This window comes from Microtus ochrogaster, chromosome 18 (genome assembly GCF_000317375.1).
Source record: "Microtus ochrogaster isolate Prairie Vole_2 chromosome 18, MicOch1.0, whole genome shotgun sequence".
In the NCBI taxonomy this organism is placed as follows: Eukaryota; Metazoa; Chordata; class Mammalia; order Rodentia; family Cricetidae; genus Microtus; species Microtus ochrogaster.
The window spans coordinates 47,061,330-47,072,104 of NC_022020.1; the positions used below are offsets into that span (position 1 = coordinate 47,061,330).

Sequence of the window (10,775 nt, forward strand, 5' to 3'; positions counted from 1 at the left end):
GTTGTTGCAAGGCCTTTTAAAGCAATGAGGCTGAGACCTGTGGACGTGACAGGCATCCTTGAGAACTTGTCTATAGCATGCATTTCTGTACGTGGAGATGCTGAGTCAGAGAATAAGTGCACTTTGGTCCTAGAGACATCCTGCTAACTTACCACCTGCAACTGAAGCTCATAGGTAGGATGGGATATTAAGTTCGATAAGATTTTTGTCGCTGTGGCAAATACTGAGACAGAATGAAGTTTATAGGATGGAAGATTCTCATGCACTCTGGGCCCGGCAGAGGTCTTTATCTGTAATTCCATTTCATTGACTGGTAGAGAGTGAGAGCCTTCTGTAGTTTTTCTTTGGGAGTCAGATTCAAGATCCAGATTCCTGAGCCAGGTGGAGGTGCATGCCTGTAATTCTAACATTTGATGTATGTCTGTAATTCTAGCATTTGGTGCATGCCTGTTATTTTAGCGTTTGGTGCATGCCTGTTATTCTAGCGTTTGGTCAAGCCTGTAATTCTAGCATTTGGTGCATGCCTGTAATTCTAGCATTTGGTGCATGCCTATAATTCTAGCATTTGAGAGGTCGAGACAAGAAGATCAGAAGCTTGAGGTCAACCTTGCCTGCATATCAAGTTTGAGACTAGCTAGAAAAGACTACATTAAATCTTGTCTCAAAAAAACAAAAAACAAAAAACAAAAAACAACTAACCAACAGAGCTGGTAAGATGACTCAGCAGGCAACGGTGCATGTCACAAAGATTGATGATCTGAGTTTGATCCCTCATCAAACTCAGGTCCCGCATCATGGGAAGAAAGAATCAAATCCTACAAGTTGTCCTCTGATCTCCCCACCTTTGCTGTGATGTGCGCACATGAGTACACATATGCACACACACACACACACACACACACACAATGGGCTGGAGAGATAGCTCAGTGGTTATTTCCTATGCAACTGTGATGGGGAGGGTAGGCAGAGGGAAAAGAGAATCCTTTGGGCTTGCTTGTGGGGCCACCATGCCTCAAAGGCACATAAGATGGAAAGTAATGGAAGAAATCACTGAACAGCCTCGGTTGGCCTTTCCACACCCACAAAGGTTCACACACCTGCCAGCACAAACTTGTGCATGCACACACCCACGCACCCACATACACACACACACACACAATCCAAACAAGTGAATTATTCAGACTCCTGTAACCACACTGTTTTTACAAATGAAAAGAGATCTAATAGCTGAGGGAGAGGCTTGAGTGCGGAGTCAATGCTTCTTAAATACACGCAGCTAAGTGTTTTAGTAACAACTAGTCTGCAGGCTGGCAACAGTCCAGTGGTCATTGTCTGGGTGATACTGCAGTGGCATTTTATGCTTCTATCCCTAAATCACATAGTTAAATGGGTCTAGAAATCAAGGACCCCGGCTCTGGTGCTGGCTCATTGCAATGTCTCACTATACAGTACTCCTTCCTTCTCCTGCATCTCAGCGCTCATCCATGAGATGGTTGCTAAACTGCCTATCACTCTTAGGCAAACAGAGGACCTGATAAGACAATAGAATTTTTCATGGAGAGCAAGAGGAATAGAGCCACCTGCCAGCTGGTCCTATGACCTCCTATGACCCTCTTTCAGGGTCATCTAAGGATAGTGAAGGCTGGAGAGTAACAGAGATAACCTTAGAGGGAGGTAGGGGCAAACTTGGAGCCCCTGAAAAACAAGGGCAGATGCAGTGAAGGACGGGGTATGGGTGCCATGTCTTAGGCATGGGTAAACTTTGTGTGCTCTCTTCCTTGTGTGTGTGTGTGGTTTTTTTTTGGAACAGAGAAGGAAGAATCAGGCTAGTTTCATGGGGGCACCTCTGTTGAAGCCCTGCTATGACTCAGTGTGTAATTTTCCTCTTTTGCCAGGAAATTAACTTTTACAAGGTCATTGACTACATCCTGCACGGCAAAGAAGACATCAAAGTAATCCCGTAAGTTTCATCTCCAGACATGAAAAACTTCAGGCATATTTCCAATACCTTAAGTCTGTGGGTCCTGACACCGAACTCTGAGCACACTCTGAACGGTCACGTTCTTGGTTGGAGGCAGAGAGAGCAGGGGGAGGATGGTAAACAATGAGACTGAGAAGGTGGTGGAACCAGTCTCCCAAAGGGAAGAGCTGGATCAAAGGCAAGCATGCTGGGTTATATATCAGGAGGAATAGCCTGTGTTGACAAGCAGCATCAGCACCACCTCCCCTCCACCCCCCCCCCAAAACAGATGATGGTCTCAAATTGAGGCTTTTCAACCACTTCTGTGGAGCCACTTCTGGGGTTCAATAAAAGGGAAGAGCAAAAATAAGAAGCTGGGAAAGAAAGTGACTCAGGCCCCAAGGAACACCACATCCAGAGAAGCGCAGGAAAGGAAGGATGCCTGTAGAGGACAATTTTAGGAGCAGAGAAGTCACAACCCCTTTTGGGATAAGTTGGTTTGGTCAGCAGAGTGTTCCAGAAAACTTATCTCCCAGAATCCCTTCCTGTACTAAGAGCCACGCCCAGAGCTCTTCCTGGAGACAGACTCACTTTCTTGCCTTAATTGTGGGCGCCATAAACTGCAGTCAGTGGGAGGATCACACTTCAGCTGCTGCCCCCTCCCTGCAGAGTCAGTAGAGATAACCAGAAAGGCTGACTCAGTCTTAGTCACCAGGTCAAACCCTAAAATACTCCTCTGTCACCCAGAGAAGCAGTTCTCAGGTCTGTTTTTTGCTAGCTGAGGATGAAAAATAGTCTTACATTCCCCTCTTGCTGGGTTCTCTATTCCAGCACATTCCTGCTTGGTTAAAAACTGGTTCTGGGGATGACGAGATGGCTCAGTGGTTAAGAGCAATGGTTGCTCTTCTGGAGGACCTGGATTCAATTTACAGCACCCACATGGTTCACTTGTAACTCCACAGCTTCAAAGGGCACCAGACATTCACATGATGCGCAGCCAGACATACTGATAAAAACACCTGTGATAAAAACAAAACAACTAGCTAAAGTAACAGTTCTTTGCCACCACCCCCTCTTTCTCCCTCCCTTTCTCTCGCTCCCTCTTTTTCTCTTCTTTACTTTAAATACAGTCTTACTATCCAAGACTGGCCTCCAATTTATAATCCTCCTGCCTGAGTGCTGGGACTACAGATGTGTAACCCATGCCTAGGTCTGAGTTTTCCTGAGCACATTTTCTTTCCTCCTTCAATTTTCTAATGTGCAATCTTCAAACACACTGCTCTCTAACCTCCTTTTCTTCTCCTTTTATTTTTTATTTCTTTATCCTCTACCCTCTCCCCTTTTTAAAAACAGGGTCACATGTAGTCTGGGCTGGCCTGGAACTTGCCGTATAGCAGAAGCTGGCCTTCAGCTCCTGATTCTTCTGCCTTGATTCCCAAGTACTCAGATTACTGGCAGGAGCCACCACTCCTAGCTTCCACCTTTTCCTACCTTCACACTATGAAACTCATGTGTGTCTTTTGCATTAGCACAACTCAACAGCTTTCCTGGGTGTTTCTTTTCTCATCCTTCCTTCCTTCCTTCCTTCCTTCCTTCCTTCCTTCCTTCCTTCCTTCCTTTTTTTCTCATGTGTGCATGCATATGTATACATACATGTCCACACAATGTGAATGTACACACATGTGTGCATATGTAGAGGCTAGAGGTCGATGTTGAGTATCTTCTGGCTCTCTCATTTGAACCCAGAGTCCACCAGCTTGCTCTGGGGATCTAGTCTCCTCCTACCGCTGCAATCACCACTAGCCAGTGCTCGACCCACTGAGCCATCTCTCCAACCCCACCCCCACCCCCATCCCCAGTGCTTTACTAAGCCAACACACCTCACCAGGCTCAAATAACAGTCACCTTTCTCCTTCCACCTAACCCTCTCCTGTGTCGCCTGTTTTAGGTTTCTTGAAGACCTGCTGGTCTAGTGTAAACTTGTTCTCCTTTTCCAGTACCTACATTAAAATTGTAAATCCACTCTGAAAAGAAAAGGAAAGAGAAAAATAAATAAATAAATAAATAAATAAATAAATAAATAAATAAATAAAGAAAGAAAGAAAGAAAGAAAGAAAGAAAGAAAGCAGTCTTTTTCTAATACAAACCTTTGAGTCAGTCAGGATATGCCTGACATCACTGTAGCAGCACAACCTTGAGGCCTATGGTACCAGCAACCACCCCACCACTTGCCCACTGCCAACTGGGGTGTGTGGTGGGAACCATTTTACAAGGATTGTCATCAGGTATGGCCCAAAGCTGACAAAACAGATACCGATTTCCTGAGTGGATAAGAAGACACCTGTCTCTGTGGACACCCGTACGTGTGGCACACAATTAAGCACACGTACACGTAAATGTAAAAAGTCTTAAAAGATAACATATTTATCTCTGCCATATTCTACTGATCACACAGGCCGGTCATGATTCCCTGTGCCTCACTTACACTAAGTCAAAACCATGAGGAGGTGGAAATTCCTCAACATACCTAAAACACTGGTTTATTATAAAGTGTGAAAAAGGTCGTGGTGTGAAATGAGATGCTTACAACACAGATGCCTGCCTCATGTCAAGTCTACAAAGAAATCCGCATTACAGGAAAAGGAAGAGAAAGACGTGAGTAGGCAGTCCACAAAGGCAATCCATATATCAAACACGTTGTTATAAGGAAGACCACAGTGATGGCATTCTCAGACCCTACCAGTAAGGCTATAATTCAAAAGTCTGAACGCACTAGGTATTGGCAGGGACATGGAACAAAGGAACTGTAACATACCACTGACAGGTGTAAAATTGGTACAATTACTTCATAAATTAAAAATATATCCATGTTACTACTCAACATTTCGGAGACGTACACTCAATATTTCCGAGATGTACAGAACTGAGTTAGCGGTGCTGTTTCATCTCATCTCAAACTGGGGAAGGAGCTAAGGGATGATTGGCAACGTGTGAATGGATAAATTGTGCTACTGTGGTGAGAAGGAAAGAAACAACCCAATCGGGTTAGAGAGGAGAGGGAGCAGAGCCACGTGGGAAAACGCTGCAGAGAAGCAATGGAATTATACCACAATGACAGTTCTTCAGGGTTAGGGCCACGGCTGAGAGGGGCTGGGGCTTCCAAAGTGCTGGCACTGCTGTTCTTGATCGGTGTGGGATTTCTGAAATGTTCACTTTCAGGGCTGTAGGGGTGTGTGTGTGTGTGTGTGTGTGTGTGTGTGTGTGTGTGTGTGTGTACATGCACACGTGTGCACATTCTGAGGCCAGAGGATATCGAGTGTCCCTCTCTATCACACTCTCTATGATTCCCTTGAGGCTGTCTCCCTTGAACCTGGAGCTAGGCTGGAGGCTAGCAAGCCCCAGTCATGCTCCTGTCTCTACCCTTTCCCCACCACCATTGCTATGGTAACAAATGCATGCAGTCACACTCAGCTTGTTTGACATGGGTTCTGGGGATCTGAACCCAGGTCCTCAGATATGCTCCAGTTACCCTTGGAGTTATCTTTCTAGCCCCAAATTCACTTTCTCATGAGTGATGATGATTGGTATGTCTCTTTCTGAATTTATATATTCTTACTATATTTTTAATGTATATATTCTTACTATAGCCAAGCAAAAGTAATACGATCATGTATCTCCTCAAGGAAGGAGACACATTTGGAGAAAGACATTGCCAGGTTTTGTCTTTGTACCAATACACAGTAAAGATGCTGTGATATCACTGGGTGATACATCTTATGGGACCACTGACATATATTGTGGCCCACTGTTGGCTGAAGCGCTGTTATACAGCATGTAACTGTAAGTCTAGGAGCCGTAGTGTTGCTTCTCCTAGAAATAAGCATTAAAGTGTTAGCTTCACACTCAGTCCGTGGCAGGACTAAGCCTCTCCATGTCACAGGGGAAGATGACAGAGCTTTTGCTCTGCAGTCAGTAACAAGCAGTGGGTTGAGTGTTTGGATAGTTAAACTCATGGACAATCATGAAAATGTTCTATCCGTGGCCTTTTTTTCCATTTCTGGATGTTCAGTAGATGGCTGACCAGTCTTTGGGGCTGAGACAGCTGTTGTGAGTGGAAGTGGGGGACTGGGCCAGTGGGAAGTGGGAAGGCACAGTCCCAGACTTGAAAATCGCCATTTATTTGTCTTTGGCCTTCACAGGAACCCACCTGCTGACCACTGGGCTCTAGTGAGTGGTCTCCCCACCTACGTGGCCCAAAATGGCCTGGTAAGTGACACAACTTGGAAGGGGGAGGAGTCTGAACGAGTAGGGCAGCAAGAAGACTTTGAATCAAGAGAGCGAGGGAAATGACGGTCCATGTGGCTCTTTTGAGCCAGAGTCTTTTGTTTTTCCAGTTTACTCAGCAGCTGACGCACAGAGAAGAACACATAATTGACATTTGGGGAAATGAGCAAATACAGAGAAATCGTTCTTACACAGAAAGGTGTACAGTGTCGCCGACAATAGAAACTGGTGCAAATACACCAAGGACAGCGTCCTGACAGGCTGGTCTACCCGGATCCCCAGATACCGAGAACCAAGCTCTTGCACCAGACTTAATTGCCATTCCCAGCCTTCCCCTCCTACCCACAAACACAGCAGAACACCTGTGTGTTACTTCCTGCCATGCCTGTGTGTCAAAATACCTGCCCCGGGACCTCATCCAACTTCCAAAATCACAGCCCAGTGACCTATTTCTTCTAACTAGGTCCCGCCCCCCAAGATAGCACCACCACGGAGAGAGTAGTGCTGAGACAGGGATGGGGCGTCTTGGAGTCAGGCAGCGCTGGAAACCATGGGTACAGGTTAAGGCTCCCAGGAAGAATGCATCTGTCACAAAACCCAGAGATGACAGGGTTTCTGGGGCAGGTGGACAAAGAGGATTCTGTGAAGATCAAACACAGGAGGTCAAAAATGTTTGGAGACCCAGGAGAGACAGTGCCAGGGTAACCAAGGAAGCAATGCAAGATATCACATGTGTGTAGCACAGGGATCTGACGAGAAAGAAGCAGGAGTCCCACCATAGCGTGAGGCCCCTGGCAGCCACAGTGAAAGCAGATTTGGTGGCAAAGTGGGGACAAAAGCCGATAAGAAAGCAACTGAGGGATGGTGGTCAGTGAGCAGGTGGAAAATAGAAGAGAAAGGAGGAGAATCCTTGCCTGGATAGTTGCTATGGTGATTGTGCCAGCTGGAGGGAGTTTAGCAAGGCTGTGGGAGAGATTGGAGCATGCCCTGGGTTGGGGGAAACAGCACTGGGAGAGGGCAACAATGAGGTGGGTGGTAAGGATATCTGATGGACATGGTCCTTGCAGAGGCTGGAAGGATGCTACAATGTATGTGCAGTGCTTGGAAAGGAACAGGGACAGCTGTCCCTCTGAGACCAGGCAGCCTACCTCTCCAATGGGCGGTCATGGCCCATGTGGGAATGTTTTGAGAACTGAAAGACGGCATCCCTCCCTGGGGGGATTGCAGAAGTCAACCAGATGTCTTTGTGCAGTGTACACTACATAGCTGCACACGGTGGCCCCATTGTCAGTGCTCCAGAGGGATCAGATTGACCTAGTCTTCAAGAGAGAAATCTAGCAATACAGAATCGGAGTCAGAACACTTCCTGTTTCTTAGTCTACTTTACAGCTCAAGGAAAGAATTCTTTCCTGTCAAACAAAACAGAACTCTAACTGAGCCAGAGATGTTTAGAGTAGTTTTAAGAGACGTAGGAAGGTTGGCTCCACATAGGTCAGCCAGGGCTATGTACTGAGACCGAATCCCCAAAGGAAAACAGAACATAGCTGGAGAGATGGCTCAGTGGTTCATAGCTGGAGAGATGGCTCAGTGGTTAAGAGCACTGACCAGCACTGACCGCTCTTCCAGAGGACCCGGGTTCAACTCCCAGCACCCACATGGCATTTACCTACTGCGTGTAATTCCAAGATCTGACACCCTCACACAGACTTACATATAGGCAAAACAACAATGCATATACAATAAAAATAAGAAAGCAGAACACACATGCACACACAGGCATCTGAACATGCAAATACTTAACAAAAGAACCGCAGGATGGGGTACTATGCAGTTATTAATAACTACAGCTGTACGCTTAGCTTTTTCTAAAGCCTAGAAAAGCCTCGAGAGTGTAACAGTTAAAAGTCTACCCGGTGACCTTTCCTATCTGGTACCCTCAATATCAGCCCTGAGCCATTTTGAATCTGTCCACCTGATGAGGACAGCGCCGCCACCTTGGGCAAGGACATGTGCTCTGAATAGTGAGCGGGACTTGTCGGCTCTTGCTCAGCCCTGACCAGCTGCTTTATTCCCCTCCCGGCTTGCAGATTTGCAATATAATGAACGCACCGGCTGAGGACTTTTTTGCTTTCCAGGTAAGCTGTTTTTATTCGTTCTCTTAGCCAAGGGACTTTTTCTTTCTTTCTCTGGAAAGAATGTTAGACTACACCAGGATTGGCGTACTTTCTTGGGAAGGGAAGAAGGCGCCGATTGGTTATATCCCAAGGTCCCTTTCTGTTTCAAGGCAATGTACATCCTTCATTCTCTGACCTCAGGACCAGGGCTTAGGCTCCTTACTCCCTGTCTGGGATGTTTCTGATCCTAACACTATGCCTGGCACTTGCCAGGCCCGACATCATGGGGATGGGAACCATTGTTCCTGGCATAGGGAATCAATTCACAGGGTGTGTAAGCAGCTAAACCCACACAAGATCCGAGTCCTGTCCTCTCAACTGAGCCAGGTCCTTGAGGTCCAGCCACCAGTGCAGCACGGAAGGGGTGGAGTCTGAAGCCCTGCCGTTCTCTTGCAGAAAGAGCCCCTGGATGAGTCTGGGTGGATGATTAAAAATGTGCTCTCCATGCCAATCGTCAACAAGAAGGAAGAGATCGTTGGCGTGGCCACGTTTTACAACCGCAAAGATGGGAAACCCTTTGACGACATGGACGAGACCCTCATGGAGGTGTGGGATGCTGGGTGACCCTTGCCTGGCGGGGTTCAGAGTCCACCAACTTCAGGCTTGGTCTCCAGAACTTCTTGGTGGGACCCTAGTGTGTAACTAACTGCCTGACCACAAGGAGGGATGGGGGGCATAGTCCTGAGGAGACTCGAGAGCTACTTTCTCCTTGTCCATTCCTCACTGTCCCATAAGGCTAATGCACTTCACTTTTGGGGACAGTTTCAGGTTAACATGAGAACTCGTGAGAAAGCGCAGAGCTCCTGTGTACTTCCTGCTGGCTGCACATTCTTACTTTCGTGACGTCATTTTCTTTATAAACCTTTGTTTAAAATGCACTGACCTCCATTATTTTACCACTGCTTGCCTGCCCCACATAGCTTTGCAAACCCACGTTGTAGCTGAGAAAACAGAGGTCTCGACAGTCTCGCCCCCAGCCGGCCCCGGGACCCAGGTTGCCGCTGCCTCTGATTCTTCCTTTCTGTGCAGTCTTTGACTCAGTTCCTGGGCTGGTCAGTCTTGAACCCTGACACCTACGAGTCCATGAACAGACTTGAAAACAGGAAGGACATCTTCCAGGACATCGTCAAATATCATGTGAAGTGTGACAACGAGGAAATCCAAAAGATCTTGGTGGGTAGCAGGGTTCCACTTTGGGGGAGTAGGGCTGTGGAGCTGTGCCAGCCTGAGACCAGGTGTGAAGCCCAGGAGGCACAGCCTGTCCTGATTGGGTTCATCCCAGTCTCTCCCACCTAGCACAGAGATGCAGCAGGCCTCAAAGCTGAATGGATGGATAGGTGGGCACCAGTGAGTAGCCATTAATGACTGCCTGAGGAGCAGTATCCCTTGCAGGGTCACCTCTCTCTTGGGGTCTGACCCTGGCTTACAGCGCTAGAAACCCCACTTTCCCCTTGACTCAAGACTGACTGGGCACTAGATACAGGGGCACCCAATCACCCCTTATTTTAAGCAGGACACTTTTATCTGGCAAACCTATGGCATCATCTCTCAGAGTCTCCCTTCTACAGGGCCACTCACCTAAAAGCCCTACACATGTTTAGTGAGCAGAGCAGTAAGTAGTTCAGAGTAGGAAGCCTTCCCATAATTACACCACTTTGTATTTAGGGATGGAGCAGATGCTCAGAGGCACATCATGAAGCCCTGGGTTTGATCCACTAAGCTTAGTGGAGAACTCTGTGATCAGGGCACCTGAGACACGGAGGGTCAAGAGTTCAATGTCATCTTTGGTTGCATAGTGACCTTGAAGCTAGCCTGAGCTGCAGAAAACCCTGTCAAAGCAAAATACAGTTCACACAGCAAATTCCCGTTTAAGGGTATGTTCGAGTCTTCACATGCATTAGCCCCATGGGGAGTAGGGAAGGATTTCTTACCTAGTGCAAAGATGAAGAAATGGAGGCTCCAAAGAGGGAGAGGATGTGGCCTCAAATCACCTAGTATGAGAACAGTTCTCACTTAACCTTTGTCAGGAAAATGAACTACTTTTCTCAATGGGTGGTTCGAGAGGTGGTGAGCACCCCACAGGGAGAGTATAGAAGTTCTCATGTATCAGGGGTGCTATTGTGAATGGTGAAATGGATTTGCAAGGATCAGTGGTTTAGCATTCCTGGAGATGTTGGTATTGAATAAACCAAGATCCTACAGACAAATTGAGTTAGTCAAATGGCTGGGGATATGATATCCAGTTGAGATCCCATGGCCTTGGTTATATACATCACACACTGAAACATCCCAAACCAATGTTCTCAGAGATCTACCTTCCCTTCCTTTCCTTTCCCTCTCCTCCCTTTCCCTCCCCT

At 47.0% G+C, this 10,775-nt stretch overlaps 1 protein-coding gene across 1 annotated transcript in view; it reads left to right on the plus strand.

The window, feature by feature from the left end:
* The window catches only part of Pde6a (phosphodiesterase 6A), a 58,987-nt gene that overhangs the window by 19,599 nt on the left and 28,613 nt on the right, over positions 1 to 10,775 (plus strand). The window contains exons 6-10 of the mRNA XM_005356169.2: positions 1,896 to 1,960; positions 6,160 to 6,226; positions 8,332 to 8,379; positions 8,815 to 8,964; positions 9,448 to 9,591. Of these exons, the coding sequence (XP_005356226.1) occupies positions 1,896 to 1,960; positions 6,160 to 6,226; positions 8,332 to 8,379; positions 8,815 to 8,964; positions 9,448 to 9,591 (474 nt within the window). The remainder of the gene's footprint in view (positions 1 to 1,895; positions 1,961 to 6,159; positions 6,227 to 8,331; positions 8,380 to 8,814; positions 8,965 to 9,447; positions 9,592 to 10,775) is intronic.